Source organism: Bombus fervidus, chromosome 2, assembly GCF_041682495.2.
Source record: "Bombus fervidus isolate BK054 chromosome 2, iyBomFerv1, whole genome shotgun sequence".
In the NCBI taxonomy this organism is placed as follows: domain Eukaryota; kingdom Metazoa; phylum Arthropoda; class Insecta; order Hymenoptera; family Apidae; genus Bombus; species Bombus fervidus.
In genome coordinates, this window is record NC_091518.1 from 4,173,034 (window position 1) to 4,191,092 (window position 18,059).

At 35.6% G+C, this 18,059-nt stretch overlaps 1 protein-coding gene and 1 long non-coding RNA gene across 12 annotated transcripts in view; one reads left to right on the forward strand and one right to left on the reverse strand.

Annotated features, from left to right (window-relative positions):
• The window catches only part of Myb (proto-oncogene like protein Myb), a 41,534-nt gene extending 24,917 nt beyond the window's left edge, over positions 1–16,617 (forward strand). For 2 of the 4 annotated variants that reach the window (XM_072022719.1, XM_072022718.1), the window contains exons 2-10: positions 6,057–6,222; positions 7,721–7,885; positions 9,728–10,049; positions 10,484–10,802; positions 10,890–11,299; positions 11,397–11,713; positions 12,002–12,091; positions 14,206–14,331; positions 15,521–16,617. In XM_072022719.1, coding sequence (XP_071878820.1) covers positions 6,057–6,222; positions 7,721–7,885; positions 9,728–10,049; positions 10,484–10,802; positions 10,890–11,299; positions 11,397–11,713; positions 12,002–12,091; positions 14,206–14,331; positions 15,521–15,655 — 2,050 coding nt within the window. In that variant the 3' untranslated portion in view covers positions 15,656–16,617. Of the gene's footprint in view, positions 1–6,056; positions 6,223–7,720; positions 7,886–8,710; positions 8,842–9,727; positions 10,050–10,483; positions 10,803–10,889; positions 11,300–11,396; positions 11,714–12,001; positions 12,092–14,205; positions 14,332–15,520 lie in introns of those variants that run through there. The other 2 variants (XM_072022720.1, XM_072022721.1) reach the window with 2 other exon arrangements.
• On the reverse strand, positions 6,316–8,699 carry LOC139998288 (uncharacterized). 8 transcript variants are annotated; one of them, XR_011803220.1, is made up of 5 exons: positions 8,411–8,543; positions 8,180–8,334; positions 7,684–7,790; positions 7,205–7,593; positions 6,316–7,102 (listed from the first exon to the last, which is right to left on the reverse strand). It is a non-coding gene; the product is annotated as an uncharacterized lncRNA (long non-coding RNA). The 8 variants fall into 8 exon arrangements; XR_011803223.1 differs by lacking the exon at positions 6,316–7,102 and adding an exon at positions 8,558–8,699 and having other exon boundaries at positions 7,150–7,593; positions 8,411–8,479; XR_011803224.1 differs by lacking the exon at positions 6,316–7,102 and adding an exon at positions 8,558–8,699 and having other exon boundaries at positions 7,150–7,593; positions 8,180–8,348; positions 8,411–8,479.
• Positions 16,618–18,059: the final 1,442 nt, after the last annotated feature.

Genomic DNA, 18,059 nt, shown 5'->3' on the forward strand with positions numbered 1-18,059 from the left:
CGTTTCGCTTGTCCCTTGTTTCCACCGCGAGTGTCACGTGTTAGGTAAAATCGTGATGATTTTATCAGTTATTCTTCGCCTGTCCACGTGCCCTTTCTTCGACTTATCGCTCCCGCATCTTTTCAGCATTCCGTCTGCTTCCGTTTCCTTTTTTATACACTATTTTTGACCATTTTATCTACCAATTTTTTTACCAGAATTCCACATTTCGATTACATAAATAAAATAAAGATAGAAATGGGAAGAAACAGATTCTACAATTAATTAGGATCGACTACAAAAATAAAAATGGTATGATTATCAGTGCCATCAAATTTTAAGTACTCAGTTTCGTCACTATATTACATATGCTTCGTGCTTGATTGCTTTACAAGTTAAATCAATTTGATGGTATCTCGAACGATGACCGATCTCATCCTACATCGTTTTTCGCAATCGTCATCAATAAAAAAACGTTAGATGTCTGTTTCGTATAAATATTCATGACAGCGGTCATTTTTGTAATTTATTCGCGATACTTTCGACGTGGTGAGGCGTGAAGGGAATCACACCACTACCATTCAGGGTTAACAAACATCGTGCGTTCGCACAGTGCTGATTCTTTCTATCTATATAACCTCTCTCGGCTATCGCACCGTGGTGTACATATACATACATATGTATATACGATGTGCGCACATATTTTCGCGGATCGTGAGAATGCCGGAGGAAGTCCTGCGTCTAGCCACGTGTCTCGGGATTTAAACTCAAGGATATCCGCGACCGTTAGAACTTCCACGAAGGCGAAAGCCTTTACATAACGCGAGTGAAAAAAAAGGAGGAGGAACGAATACCGATCGTCTCCGACTGTGTATTTGCGATTCCCAGCGATATTTCTGTCCTTTTTTTTTCGCACGTCACGACTAAATAGGTAGTAAAGAGTTGGTCGCGAAAGCTGGACCAAGATTACATCGGAACGTGACAAAATATAGTGTGTTCTCTTTTTTAACAGTCTTCCTGTCTCCTTCTTTTGTTTATTCTATCTCATTCGCTAATTTATTCTTTCTTCCCCATACTGAAAATTTTTTCACTGATGGCATAAATTTTTTGATAAATTGAATAATGATAATTATTCATATTTTTGTTCTTTTGGCATATTTCGTTTATTAAAGTATTTTAATAATTGTGTGTTGTGGAAAAATAATTCATGTGTTTCGTACATTTATGACGTGTTGGTTCACACGTGACGAGGTGTATCAAGTGCACGTGGTTCGTACCGTCTCCTCCATTCTTACTTTCAAATTTGAATGAAGCACAGTAGAATACCGGACAGACGTTCCACCATTCTGCGCACGTTCTGCCTCCGCTCCAGACTCTCGTTTAGTCATACAAAGTAGAAAGTGAAAAGGAGGCTGCACAAAAATGTGATTCGTGCATTCCGTTCTTGTATTCTGAGGATTTGTTTTCATGGAAATTCTACTGCACCCGAAAAAAGGGTTGTTCAATTGTTCTATGTGATTGTTATTGTAACTGCGCATGCGCACCAGGAATATCATTCTATTATATAAAATTTTACCCATGTACATATTTAAATATATTTTATGTCTAATATTAGTTATGCTTTTTAACATTGTTAATAGCTATTTTTCGTAGAAATGACATTTAAGAGTCTGTTAACTTACGAATTCAAATATAGCTGGTATCAGCTTGACTGTGTATCTAGCAAATTCTCATGGAAGACACGTTGTGAAGAGATATACCGCGATTAGACACCTTGACATGTCATGGAAGTCTATGATATTCTAGGCATTGAAATTCATTGCCTGTAAGTCGTGAATTTTTTTATTTATTGCGTTCTTCTCTATAACAAATACTATTATCTATAGTCAATTTATTACTATGACACTATTATTCAAATTTTGGGAAACCATTTTTGCGTGTGCAACTATATATAAATATTACTAATCTTACACATCACAATTATGAACAAATATATTTGCAATCATATAACTTTGACAGAAATGGTGTCTAACCTCCAAAATCCTGTCTATAAATTTGAATGATGAGGCTTTAAATTTTAAAAGCTCTGTTAAAAGAAGGTATATAAAAGTCAATATGGTTGCTCAATCAACCCTGTCACGTGCAAGTCGAGCGACAAATCACCGGCAAGTATTTGTTTGCATAGTTTCACGAATTTTGCAGTGTTCACTTTTTTTAAGCGACACGTCCTGTATGCAGGAGACATTCCACCTGAACGGCGGCACTCCCCTTTCAGTTCCTAGCATTCCCTTGTGAGTGAACGCTTCATAACGTATTCCCGACTTGTCTACAGCCGGGAACGTAAACATATGTGCACCTGCAGAAAGTCATCGTATTCGGGCAGCGAAGATTGCATTGCTAGGCTCCGCCAATTAGAAGCTCAATTACAGAGTGTATCAGTTGCGTTTTATACGAATTTCTCTCACCGACGTGAAAACAGCTGCGAAGATGAAAACGCGCGTTTCCTGTAGTAGCACGGTTGCCACGTGCTTGCCTGAGTAAATATGCGCATGCGTGTTCCATGGTATCGGTCTTTTAAGGCTAGGAAACAACTGGAAGGGATAAAAAGAGGAATTTCTATTGGTTATATTCAAGATTTTATTGGTTGTTAAACAGACGCTCAATCGAGACGAGAAAGAATTGTGAGATTATTTATCTCAATAAGGATTAATAATTGGATTAATAATTTGCGCTAAGGTAACATTTTATTTTCAGATTTTCAAGTTTTCAGATCTTCAAATTCGGTGCGTATTGTGAATTTACGTGCAATAATATTTCGTTTACATATTTTGTACGCATTATTTCACTGCTCTTAGTAGCTTAATGAAATGTAAACTAGTGACGCCTGATTTGCAGCTGACTTTCATGGGACTTATATACATAAGTACTTTCGTTTTCTTATCTCGATACCTACTTCGGTGATGGATGAAGAATTCCAAGAAGTTTCACTGGGATAGAGATCGCTGCTTTCGTTGTTGGTCATTGATACGACACGAAAAGAAAACATGGTTTAATAACAAAATGATCGCTTTCAAAACACACTTGTGTACATATACTAGTACAAATAACAAATGTAAAGATAAAAGGAGCATGTCGTAAACCTTCCATGAGTGGAACATTTTTGAATCCATGATAAGTGAAGCCTAATAGAATATAAGCAAATTTAGTGATTCTCTTTTCATGCTGTTCGGTACTTTTTCACCCTAGTGCGCTCGCCCCTTTCTTTCTGTCTCACCAACAAGCAGCTGCGCGTACCGAGAGAAGAAGGTGGCTATGTGATGTATGTATGCATGTATGTATGTATCTGGCAATGAAGTACTTACAATGGAAGGTTATGGAACGATAGCGCTTGTAGGATGCCACAAGTATACGCATCATATAAACATATGCGAAACGCAGATGGTTGGTGAACCTTATCGTTGTCATTATTTTCCGCCCTAAGCCTACAGAGATACCCCTCGGCTCTATATTGCTTCTTAGTGGATCGAAATAAAGATTACCAAATAATAATAAAATATATATCAATTATTAAATAGTAATAAATAATAATAAAAAAAATAGTAGCATCCATTTTTAGTAAAGATTATAATCAATTATGATGAGTCCATAAAAATTTGTTAATTAAGGATTCAAGGGTAACTGGTAATTTCCTGCGCTGGAATCCTACTTTTACCATATCGCTGTAATAGGCAGCTATTATTTCTTGCCGTTGTGCTTCCATCAATTAGTGAGTTTGTTATATTATAATTAAATTTCGAAAGACGAGTCTAATTTGCAAATTTAACGCTAGGATTATAGAAAAAAAACTTCAGCTGTCTGCTTATCGGTTGGATTAATGGCTTTTTGATTTGTTTCGGTAGTATAAAGGTTATGATATTTTAGTACTAATAAGGATGATGGCACATCTTTTGATACATGGGAACGCAGAATGAATTTGTCACGTATAATTGATGTGAAAATGAAAATTGAGAATAGTTGTAGTTATTAATATTTATTATATTTATCATTATATAACTCTAGTTACACTTTCTTTATTTTAATAAATCATTGATAAAGATATTTTCTAAACTAATAGGATCCCAATTAAAACTTATTTTAAATTCTTGATTCCCATAAAATATATAGTGATTCCAAACTTTTTATTATTATGTATCCAGCAATGTCAAGTGTAATAGGTCTGTTTAAAATATTGGAGATCATATTACATCATTTTCTGCACGTTGATTCGAAATAATTGTGTCAGAACAATGACCAACGGTTCGGTATAGTGAACTTTTGTGCTCGGTTTCGCTCGGGCGCCGCTGCGGCGTCTTTGCAGCGTACTCTGACGGAACAAAGGGGTTAAACGAGCGCCGTTTGGTGAAGGCTCGCACGATATAGCTACGTGCAGCGGAAATGCCGGTCGTGGCCTGCCTGAAACAGTAAACATAACAAGCATTCGGACCGTTGCGTTTGATTTCTCTATGTGGAGGAGTACATAACGTTATATACATACGTGTGTGTTTCATCTCGAGCTGACCAGTTATCGTCGTCAAATTACGTCATCCGGCAAACATAGACTCCACAGTGGCTGGAATGTAAATACGTTGGTATAATGTGCAGCCGACTGTTGGCTAATTGCACTTGACGATGGATTATTGTGTAATATCAGCTCTGTTGCCTTTCCACGAATGTGAAACTTTCTACACATTTCTACACTTCAAAGAGACTCCTTTTGAAGTCATTTTACTACATTTATGTACACTATTATTTTCGTAGAAAAATGAACAAGGAATTAATCAAATACAACGGAGATTATTAGATTAGTAACTAAATATTAGACAAAATCTTTGAGATAGAATCTTTCTCTCAGTAATCGTTTTTTAAGAGTTTAAAGTAATAAAAATTAATAATCAAAAGTGTTTTCTTAAAGTAGTTTTCTGATTGGCTGGAACGAATACCATTAAATTCAAAATAAGGAACATCCTGTAAAAAATCGAGGTTAAAAGAGTTTTGATTGATGAAATTATTGCAGATGACCTTGACAGATACAGTGGACTCTTTCATCTGTAATAAAGTTATATATCTCTACTGTATATGTAAGTTACTTCCGGGTAGAGTGGGACGCTCTTTCAGCTTTCTATCATGAAAGATATATAAAAGAAAAACATTTATGTAAATAATAAATACAAACTGAATAAGAAGAAAATAGAATGACAAATTAAGTAAAAAAATGGGTGATTCTGCCTTTCTTTTTAAATTTTACCAAGAACCTTTCGTAAAGAGAAGAAATTAAGGAATAGTGCGAGAGGGGGGGCGGGAATGAATAACGATCATTTGCGGAAGAAGTAGACAGGAAATCCTTGAAGATGATGAAGGAACAAACCATTTGTAACCGCAAAAACTGACACTGGCCAGACTGTGGTCAAGATTGCCTCTTGGTTGGCGGTTTTAGGAAAGGGTGAAGAACAAAGGGGTGGTGAGTGCGCGATAGTTCCTTTGACAAAGAAGAGGAAGAAGCACGCGCAGGATGGATGGTCAGCCATCCATGATTTCCCGTCTTCGCCTTTGTACGGACAAAAAAAAATAGCTATATCCGTTACACGTTCGCACGTTCGATCTTTTCGCGAAATTTTACATCCCTCTTGAACCACACTCATCTTCAAATTGGTTTGTATTGGAAAAAAAGAGATTTTGTAAGGTCAGTGTGAGAATTTTTGTTGAAGAAAGATTTCTTATGTATCACTTCCTAGTTTCAATATTTTTATAAAATATTAATCAAACATAGATTTTGCCTTTAACATATTGTTACAATTTCTTCACTTTTATTTCTCTAAGAAATGAAATAAATGAAATGACAATTATTAGAAAGATATTCGTGACTATTCCAGATTAAAATCAATACATTTGTAAATTTTAATTTTAAGTTTAATAAATACATATTTGGAAAAATATTTTTCTTTTTAGTGTAAACATTGTTGTAAATCAAACTTCAATTACGAATTTCATGTTTATGATTTCCAAGTTACTGAAAGACAATCTTCTTTTTGTTTCTCTAGATCGCGCTCTGGTTACGATTCTAGTAGCGGGGGAGAATCTGACAACGAGTACAATGTCATTGCTTGTCGCGGAGCCAGCAATCAGTCCCAGAATCCAAATACGACAAATGCGAGCAGTAATGGTCAAGGAAAACACATAAACAAAGGAAGATGGACCAAAGAGGAGGTAATTAATCAGAAATTCCATATTACATATTCTGAAATATTTAAAGTTGAATTTTTTATTTACTTCTATTTACTATTTATTTCGTTGTAAACACTGTTAAAAAAAAAAATAGCAAAAAGAATTAGTGATTTTGTTTACTTCTAAAATTATAAATATGATTGCTAATTTAAACGTTGCGAGTTTGTTCAATCTAGAGAAGATTAAAAAATAATAAAAATTTGTAATCTCTTTTGAAATGTACTGCAAAATTTCCCCTAAAAGAATTTTCGTGAAATTATTTACAGAAATTGAACTGGACCAAAGTTCATTGGTCACCGTGATATGAACAATGTTCCACACTATTTTCCTTAGCCCTGTTTCTCTGTGACGCACCTTGATAGCTGAGAGAATGCACACGTGATCGCGTCATTATACCGTGACTTTGATCGGATGTAACGCGAAAGGGGAGGGATACAATGAGCATAGGCCTCGAAAAAAGGTCCACCCTTCGTACCTTCTACAACGAGTTACGTTCGCGGGCAGATGCCCTCGACCACCCCATAGTCATATGCGCGGCTATAAAGAACGGGCAGCACCGTATGGTTTCCCGTGGGAAACATCACATAAGCCTATCGATCCCATTTGTTACATGACCTTTTTCATTCTCTCTCTTCTTATTCTCTTCTTTAATCTGATGCAATTGCCAAGTGAAAATTCTCATACATCTTAAAATTTGGGATATTTTATCCCCTATTTCTTCTTCTATTCTCTTCTCGAATCTACAGTATCTCTATGGTATCATGTAATCCTTGGTATTTGAAATTTGAAATATCTGCATCACTTTATAATTTCATACGATGAAGTCATTTCTACATTACTTTTTAATTACAACCACATCCATCTAGTAAAAAGGTAAATGTTATAATAATAAAGTTTTAAACCTTATCGTTTTTTTTTTCTCATTTCTAGTTTAATCTTTTCCATAAAAACGTGCCAAACCTACCTGCAAAAAAGACTGTAACTTTTATACTTCTCCATGTTGGCTTCTAATTATAATTCCATCCATATCATAAAAGGTTAATGTTCCAATTAAGCTTCATCTTCATATGTACATCATTTTTTTTTTTACTTCTAGCATAATATTTTTCACAAAAACGTATCTGATTAATTTGCAAAAAAATTGGAACTTCCAATTTAAAAAAAAATAAAATTATACTGCAGATATTAAATTAAAAGACATCCTTCAAAAATTAACATAACTAAAAACGATGCCTTTCTCGAATGTTTAAATCGGAAGTGTACATTGCACGAGTAAAATTATTATCATCAATTTAGCACAGCAAGTCTTGCAAATCTCATCAATTAATCGTCAATGGTCTTCTTCATACGCACCTGTTTTAAGACAGGGTAATGTTTGTCAATATTTCTTGCATTGCATGTGATATTTTAACTTACCACCTTACAGTGTTACATTGCTCCTACCTATGTGTAATATATGTTCCATTTGAATGGGTTTTAGGACGGTCTGTTGAAGCAGCTAGTAAGCAATGCCGAGCAACTTGGGACCGGACTTCGATGGGATGTCATAGCTGGCCACTTCCCAGACAGAAGTGACGTTCAGTGTCAGCAAAGATGGGCGAAGGTTGTGAATCCGGAATTGGTCAAAGGACCATGGACGAAAGAGGTAAATTAATGAAATTAAATTCTTATTTGGTATTTATAAGTAAAGACAAATTTACACATTTTTTATTTTCTATTCCTTTGTATAAAGTGAGAAATCTTTGATTCTTTTACATATTCTATATATGTAGATCCTAGTTTAGAAGTTAAGATTACTCTAATCTGGTTCAGTATTGCCAATTCTAAATAGAAATTAAGGAAATATTATGTTATTGTTAGTAACTAGTATTTGGGTTGTATATATGTATACCTTTGTTTGATATGGTCACATTGTAATAAAAGGTTAAGTTATATCAACCTGCGTTCCACCGGATGGCCAACCAGTCCAAATTTTGCGAAAGTTCGTGAAGATCCGTTACACCCCTTCACCCATCATGGGCACGTCCGTCCACGTATTTGGCAGAGGAGACGTTTGAATTGAAGATCGTGTAACGGTTCTTTGCAACTTTCCCTCTGGAACAAGGAAACTGTCTTGAGTTTTTCATATATGCTTTAAGAAATGTATCTGTATCAGGTAGCCTATAAATACCGAGTAAATACACATCACGCGTTTCCTCTATTAACCACCAGATGTCACCATGAGCCTGTGCTATGAGACCTATTGACCCATTATTGCCATCAATGATAACAATGTCCTAAACCTATGCAATTTAATTTTATCCAACAAAAACCTAACCTAAATACCAATTTCGACTTAAAACGCTCCAAGGTCATCACTTCCGCACCAGTAACGATCAAGATGGTTCTTCTTGGGTGCATCTAAAACTTGAAGGTTTGAATTCATAACGGCACGGCCCTGCACAACACGTACGCCTACACGTAGCGGAGGCAGCGCTCTCTTTCTCTCCCTCTGTCCGCCGACGGTCGCCACGGTGGGGTATGCAACAAGAAAAAGAGCCACGAGAGGTCCGCGGAGATGCTGCGTCGTCGTCGTGCCAATGCACTTGGCAACAGCCAAGGGCAAGTAAAGCCTCTGAAAGTCGCGTACACTCCGTCATGAAGAGGCCCTATATTGGTGTGCACCTGATTCTTCATGGTGTAGGAGCGTCCTCGTTGCATCCTCTTTCCCCTCTGTCCTTTTCTCACTGTTTTCGTTGCTTCTTTCCCTCGGTGCACTCGAGGATCATCTCCGCGTGTGTCCTCTTCTCCTTTCCTTTCCGCCGCCTTCTCTCGACCTACCGCCTTGTTCTCTTACCTTCTTTCGACTCTTCTCCTCGCCTTCGAGAAATTACTCGCGTGTTGGACCTGCCTTCCGGTGAGAACTCGTCCGATCAGAACTTTCACGGCGCTTTGGTTGCTTTTCAAGGAGCATGATGTCGCATCTGGTGAAAAGTCGACATTCTTTAATCGAGATTTTTCAGTCGACAAGTAAAGTCCTGATTTAATATTAAAATTTTTGGTCTCTGGTTTTTAACTAATTTCTCCTAAAAATTCTCTCCTAATTTATCTTTGTACTAAAAATGATTATTGTTAGTTTACATCAAAACTTCACCGAGCTTACAATCAAGATTCTGAATCCTATATCAGTCGCGACATCTAGTTTTCAAACGGCAACGAACCTTATCACGTGCTACAGTATACTACACTAATATGCGTAACATAAATTTGGCTTTTAAACGATCGATACTTATATATAAATTAAACTTTTAATAATATTGTCTACCCAAGACAAATTGAAGAAAAGAATACCAATTATAAAAACAAATATTAAAGTAGTCATATATTGAAAATGGAAGTCAGTATATAAAATACATGAGAATCAATTTTAATGTCCTATCAGTAGTTTCATCCATCAACTATAAGTACTCGAATCATTCCGTGTACTGATGATCGATGACGTTCGCAGGAGGACGAAAAAGTAGTAGAATTAGTGGAACGATACGGACCGAAGAAGTGGACATTAATTGCCCGACATCTAAAGGGCCGTATCGGTAAGCAGTGTCGGGAAAGATGGCACAACCATTTGAACCCGGGCATCAAGAAAACAGCGTGGACAGAGGCGGAAGACAGGATCATTGTGGAAGCTCACCGCAGGGTGGGAAACCAATGGGCGAAAATAGCAAAACTACTGCCGGGCAGGACGGATAATGCTATAAAAAATCATTGGAATAGCACTATGAGGAGGAAATATGAAACTGAAGATGGTGGTAGACCCACTAGCACAAGAGGTTCTTATCAATCCATTGATTATGTTATTATTAGAAGGCCAATATTTGTGCAAATTTATAGTTTTATGAAATTTTTATTTTATTTTCATATTTTATAACTAAAATAGGACCTACACAGAGATAATTGTTTCGCCTACTGTACTTTAGATATTTGGATATTTTATATGATTTTACATATTATGTGCATTATATGCATTTTTGCATCTTTAAATTTTTCCACGAATGTATAAAAATCCACGTGAATATAATTTGAAAAGTAATTTGTATTAATTCCTATTTTCAATCTTCATCTTCAATTTTTAAATTTTAATTGAAATGTAAGCTAATAGTGATAAAGAAGAATTTTAATTTAGTTAATTGAAATTGATATATTTTTGTAAAAAGTTAGATCATCAAAAAATGAAACATTTGATAAATGTGAATTCCTCTTATAGGAAGAGGTAGGAGAAAAGCTACAGAGTCATCGGTGCTCTCTAAAGACACAGAGGAGGAAATCTCAGGTCACGGTCGTCTGAAGGTAGATTCGACGAACAACGAAAACTCCACAACTGTGTCCACTATGCAGCAGCATACTCTGGGTATCGACCAGCTGGACTGGAGTAGGGCTTGGGATAATCAACAAAATAACCAGACTTTCCAAGGTCTTCTGAATTTGAATGAACGGCCGCACAATAATGAATCTCAAGTAGATACCCCTTCAAAAAGAGGAAGTTCTTCTCGAGTCAAGACTGAACAAATTTCACCTTTTACAAAGTATGTTATTAAACAAGTTTAAAAAATAAGAATTTTCAAGGAATATTTAACGAAGTTACCCATTTACTAACACGTCTATTTATATAGGTATTTTGATATGCAAATACAAGGTGAAGCGACAAGTTCAAAGAATTCAGAGATTAGACTGATGCCCATGCCAGACCTGGAGGAAATGCCCGAAGCCATAGCGGAGAAAGAAAGGAGCAGTCCACCCCCAATTCTCCGTCGACGTAGAAATACTCAGGTCCTTCAACAGAGGACGGAAATGCCTGAGAATATGAACCAGCCTGATTACTTGTTAATAAGTCAACAACAGCAACAGTCTGGCGTTACCACTCCATCCACGCCCATCAAACAATTGCCATTCAGTCCGTCACAGTTCTTGAACAGCCTAAGTCCTGAAACCTCTCCCTGGCCACGGGCAAGTACTCCTAAAGGTAGCAGCCCTGGTCCACTCACCACACCACAACCCACTGGTCTTCGACGAAGTCAAAATGGTAAAATGTTTGATAAAATCCTTCGTTCGTTGCTTTTTAATTTTATCTGGAACTTGATAGATTGTATATTGTTACTATTATTATATTTTTGTCACAGATGGGAACACACCAAGAACGCCAACACCGTTCAAAAACGCGTTAGCAGAATTAGAACGGCGTAGCGGCGCGACTACTCAGTTACCTGCCACCCCAAGTCGTCTGGATGCTCTAACGGAGATCATCAAACAAGAAACCGACCGTGAAAGTCTAGCAGGGACTAGCACCATCCTTCAAGACTCTGGTTACAGCACGATTAGACGGCGGGGTAAAGAAAATAGCGCTCCTGGTGGAAAGAGAGCGCGTAAAGCTCTCTGTCAAGCCTGGGCGAACGCTTCCCAGGATAATTCCGAAATAAGTTTCGTTGTAGAAACACCGGTGAGTTGTATGTCCATATTTAGAGTGTAACATTAGCGAATATTTATGCAAAATTCATATTTTTATAAATATACTTTAAAAAACGGGATTTAAGTGAAGAATTGTTTTATCTGTTACATATTAAAACGAATATCCTATTTCGAATATTTTATGTACTTTTACAGATTATATACATCTTATATATTTTTGCACTTTTAAATTTGCCATTAATGCATAAAAATCCGCAGTCTAAACATTAGTATATAAAATTGTTATTTAGTTCACTAATTTATTTTCTTTACATTACAGAGTAAAAGTTTGGATACATCGGTATTATTTTCACCAGCATCCATGGCATTGGAGGATAGTTTCTTAACAGCAGGAACTAGCCCCGTAAAGGTAGAGAACCATGTCCATACTCAATCACAGATGCAAACTCAACCCGCCCTATCCTGGTATTATTCCCGTACCAATCGCCTCTAGACACGCTAGCCGGCCTTTTCTTAACTCTCTTATCTTAACACTGTCTTTCTCTCTCCTTTGTTTAGTATATTTTACTCAATCATGCCTGCCTGTTGATTAACGTTAAATATGTCTCGCCCCTATGTCTATCTTTCTCTTCGATTCTTTCCTTTTAATTTATGACTAAATGTTATAAAGCCAAGGCGCGCGAGGAATTAACCTTGTATTTGTCCTTCGTAATCGTAACTATGATTATCGATTCCCTTTTGTCGCCCTGGTATCGTCCAATCCAAAGATTATTAGCGATCTTTTTTTTTTTTTTCTTAAGTCATAAGTATTATAATAATAAAGTAACACGACTAACAAATAATAACGACGTAAAATATCGGTTTGATTTATTTATATAATTAATTTATTTTTTTCTTTTTGACAACTTACCTTGTTAAATTATTATTTATGTGTATGCAGTAATGTTATGTGCTTGAAGCGAAACTTATGATCATGAAGTAAGGAAACAATGGGCTCAAAGGAGCCGTATTACGAAGTACTTAATTTATATTTTTGCGTGTATTACAATATTTATATTTTGGCCAATGTTCATCATATTATATTCTACATACATTGAAAATATCCATACTCTTTGGTTTCGATGTACGTCGATATGTATGGTCGATCTTGTTTTGTTTTTGTTTGCTTCAGTTTTCTCTTTCTACGATTTTACGAAGAATTAAATTATACCTTAGACTCGTGTCATTAATTTCTTTCTATTTCACTTTGTTGACGTTTATTCGTGTAAATTATTTGTGTATATTTGGTATTTTGGGAGCGAAGTAAACTGGAAACACTTAACCCAATGAAACCTAATTTATTATTTATTGTTATATAAAAAGATAAGAAATAGTCAATTATATCATAGCTTTTTTAAAATGCTATTAGTAATTCCTAACTTCAAAAGTGGCTACGTTATTATAAAAACAAATCCTGTGCGCAACAGGTTAAACATGTGTGTATGTAAATTTATAATATAGTATTAGTATTTAATATTATATTATATTTAATATTTAATTACAAGAGAATATCGATTATACCGAAGTGTTTGCAGTTTCAATTTCGCCTCCCTAGTCATTAATACACTTCGATATTAAACTGGAGGAATGGATCACCGGTGATCCACGCGGCATGGAGCGCGTTAATCATTTTTGTACACATTCCAAATTGTATATCCTCGCGACTCCTTCGTCCTTCAATCGTTTCCCGGATCATGTCTCGTATAATTATATATAATATATATATAGATACATATATATATATTAAAAATAAAAGATAACGTTTATTTATTATCATATTAATATATATACATATTATATATATATATTTTTTTTTTATTCCTTTGGTAATAACGTTGAGTTGCCGCATGTTTATAACTAACTCAAACGTAAAAACGCCCTTGTACAGGCCTGGCCTAGCGTACCAAAGTATTTCCTCGTCCTGTATCCCTCATTTCTTTGTGTCCTGAAGGTCGACAAAGTCCAAAGAATAATTTTTTTGAGCGGTGACTCCATCGGTCGCGAGATGCCGCTCTCTTCGATACCAATTCGCAACCGTGCGAAGAAAAAGAGAGGAAAAAAGAAAAGGCAAAATACCTAGAAGGCCTAGTCATTTTACAATAAAACGTGGTAGTAATCATAGCATGAGTGTGAAATATGCCCCAATGAAAAAAACATGAACGTATAAAATGATCGAACTGACAATAGTCCTCCAATTCTTCGAAAAAGCTCCCCATAACCTTTCTGTTTCTATCTAAGTTTGTCCTTTCTCCCTCTTTTTCTTTATATTTTTATTCCCTGCCCGTTTCTCTTTCTTCGTAAGACTTTTGACTGTCTTAATGACTTTTGAAGTCTATATTGACGTTGAAAATTTTTAGATCTTGTCAGTTAAATATTTTTTTCCCAAAAAAGAAAAGAATAGGAATAATTTTCGAATAGTTAGACATTTTCTATAAATGCGTTCTTTTAATCGCCGGCTGTAGCTAGTGTGTCTATCCTTTCTAGACTTCCCACGACTTTGTGTCCATACAACGGAAGCCTAACGCCAAGAGAGCAATCACGTTCGACGCGTTCGACAGTCCCTGTTGTATTCTCAGCCCTCTACCGCTTAGGCCAGTCAAACGCGCCAAGGTGAGTGGTTTCTTTTTCTTTCTAAAATCTGTTCAACCATCGATAGGGTTAATCGTGTTAGAGATTTGATATTTTCGTGTCAAATTTCCGCTCGCATCACTGTGGTATTTAATTTTCGGATACTGAAAGACATCTGTCGCGAGAGATCAGATTTCCTTACAGTCTAGGCCCTTGTAGTATTACATAGCTTCTGTGAGTCGATATTAACTACTAAAATTGGTTGATTAATTGATAATCTTAAATATTTAAAATTTAGTAATGTTTATTCTGCAATTTCTTTTAAATGTAAGAAGCATATTTACGTATGTAGTAATTCCGGCATTAAGTTAGATATAAATATCTTAGATGTCGCTAATATATCTACTATCTCATATATGAAGATCTCAAGAGAAAGGCACGAAGTGCATTTTTGTTGATTTTCTGATTTTAATATTACTTTGTGTGTTGAGTATTGCAACTCGAACTATTTATTTAAAAAATAAAATTTATACTTCGATTACCTGATAGCCAGTATGCAGATAGTACGCAAGAGCAATTTAACATATATTTAATGGCATGTACTTTTAGCTTCTTCACATTGTATTTTCCATAACCCAATAGCAAAGATCCTATCATAAGTATCAGATGATCATATGACGACCAATCTAACGGTTCGCTATCAGAATACATACTTTGGAATATTTCACAAAGGTGTCCATAGTATTGCCTCGCTGTGTCCACCCCCATGCATACAGTACTGGGCCTTTATCCCCCCCACCCCACCCATAGAAATATAACACGCTGAGAACATAATGGTAGGGGAACAGTATTAACGATCGCTTTCAATTCAAAACAATACAAGAGCGAAAATAACCGGTTAAATTCTTGACTGAACAGCCGTTCTGCCCTCAAAACATTATGATTAAACGGGAGAATTATGTGAATCTTAAGACCACTCCTCTGTAAAAAATAAGAAATGTGATTTTTCCTGTTCTTTCCCTATGCTCTTAGTATATGATAAATAGGCAGCAGATTTTTGCATGCATTTATGAGAAATTAAAAAAAAAATATTTAGTAGGTGAAACAGAGCTTAGATTCTCTTATTTTAATTATGTCCACAAAAATATGAATTTTATGAAAATCCGCAATTTAATGATAAATTTATGTGATTAATACCGAAAGATTCATAATTTGATTTCTTTGATCACAGCTACAATTGGAGGCACAATGGACAACAGTGGCATGTGGACGCACGCGTGATCAGCTGGAAATGACACGAGCCGCCCGACGATTCCTCAGCAGCCATGGATACCTGCCATTACGTCCTCGTTCTCTAAACTTTTAATAGCCTTTCTGCAGTCGCAGGGGCTCGGTCGCACTTCGTGGTACAAAAAACGCGACATTAAACTAGTCGTAATTAAAACTATACGGCGCTTCCGTTTAAGGAATATGGCCTTTTTCTATCAAAACTGTCGAACGAGATGAGAAAAGTAAAAAAACATGGCGAAGAAAAAATAAATCTATTAGATAATTTTTTTACAGGCAGATTACGAATGCTTTGCGTATTGGAATCACGTTTTGTAATCATCTTTTGTAATGTAACAGCAGATGTAACATTGAAGTATTCCGATGCATAGAGTATGTATACAAGCAGTCGAATTTTGTTTTAACAAAGAAAACCATGTTTCATCTGAAATTGCATCCTGAAAGGAGAGGGAATGTCACACTTTACCAACACTTTTTTTTATAGTTCATTCTCAAACTTAAGAATAAACTGCAAAAACAAAAGCAAAGCAAAAGACACTTCTGCCTTTTTTTGTAGATGATAAAATGTTGCTACTGCAGTGGCTTATAATTAATAAACGTGAAAAGAAATAATATAATAAAAAAATAGCAATAATATAATCTTTGTAACAGTTTCTTACTTACGTAAACATTGTTTGTTCCTGGTGGGATACGTACAAATTACATACATATGTTGATATATATGCAATTTTTTTAAGGGGCATCAGAGATAGCAATGTTCACGTAAAGAAACTCTCGCATGGATCGTGATATTACATACAATTTATTTTGTACTTGAAAACTCGAAGAATTTTTGACACTTAACGTAGCGACTTCTTATCACGTTCGTACAAAAAGATAAAAGAATAAAATAATAGTCCATTTATTTGATACAATAGTATATATTATATAATATAAAACAAAAGCATTATTGCGGCCGTTATGTACAAAGAGCCTTTGTAACTGATATTTAATTTACAACTAAATAATAAAGAAGTGATGATAATCACACCAAAAAATAAACGGTTGGTTCTATTTTCCTGTTTTAACCAGCACGACACATGTTGTCTAAAAGCCTTACAAATTGAGAGAGGTATGTTGTGCTACGTTGTTAATATTGATAGTAACAATAATTCAATTTTCGGCGTACATCGGTGTGCTACTCTTATGAAAACTTGGAATGCCATGGAATGGACAAAAGAAGACGTAAGTGCATAAATAACGATCAGCCCGTACACATCGAGAAACAATCAAAGAAAGTTCGACAAAAGTCTCACAATCATGGTGAGTTATATCGAGTGTACCTAACCAACTCAATTTTTTTTTCATTTGAGCTTCAAACATGGTATGTTAACCTAAAGGTGCCTTTTCAGACTTTGTCGTACAAAGACACGCGCTTTATCTCATATTGGGAGTAGAATTACAGAGTATCTAAACGCAAACGGTACAAGATTATCCAACAGTACATTCAAACTAGAGACGATATGACCATAATGTTCATTAGTGATGCAGTGAGCGTCGAACGTAACTCTAAGGCTCCTTCGATACACGCGTTTTCTCTACACGTTCCAACGCCATACAGAATTTACGGTTCTTTATAGAACCTCAAAGACAAATTAGTAAACTGCAGTACAATATTAAAAATACGAAATTACCTCCTTTCCTTATAGTACGACCTTCATTATCAATTGTACATTCTTTATGATCTGATTTTATGATCTTTTTAGCACTAAAAATGAATAAAGTATGCTTACTTTCTTATTAACCCTTTGCGGACGAGTGTCAGCAAATGGCCGCCCAAATCTATTCATAGTTGTGGATACTTATTTTGAAGTGGCTGGCGTACGTCTACTTTTGTGAGCGATAATCTAATGCGTATTTACATATGGGTATAGTAAACTAAACAGTATTACGTTTTTGATGAAAGAAAATTATAGATCTGGAGTCAAAACGAATTTCAGTCTTTCATTGGCATTACTAGACGAATCAGCAAGCTTTTTATGTTTTATGTATTTTTTATAATACCTTATACACGATGCCTAAAATATCCAGAAAGGGCATAACCGATAGTGATAGTAGTGATGACGAGCATTATTTTGAACCTGACAAGATAGACGACGACGATAGTGCTTCAGGCAGTGGAAACGAACTCCGTTCAACAAGGAATCGGCTCAGACGTTTCAATATTTCTAGTAATAGTGACAATGATGATGAACTAAATATTGATGAAAATAATACAAGCCTCGAAAATGAATAACGCAAACGTTCAACGTGTATATTTTCTCAACTGCGCTCGCCAATACCTCTCGTCCACTGCGATGCTCGCTTGTCGAGCGGCTCCGTCCGCAAAGGGTTAAATATTTAACTAATTATTTAATTTCAAAGGAAAATACTGTCTCCAGTTTATTTATTTTCTCAATAGCAGTTGGAATGAATAAAAATTAATACCGTCGATTACCTTTGTA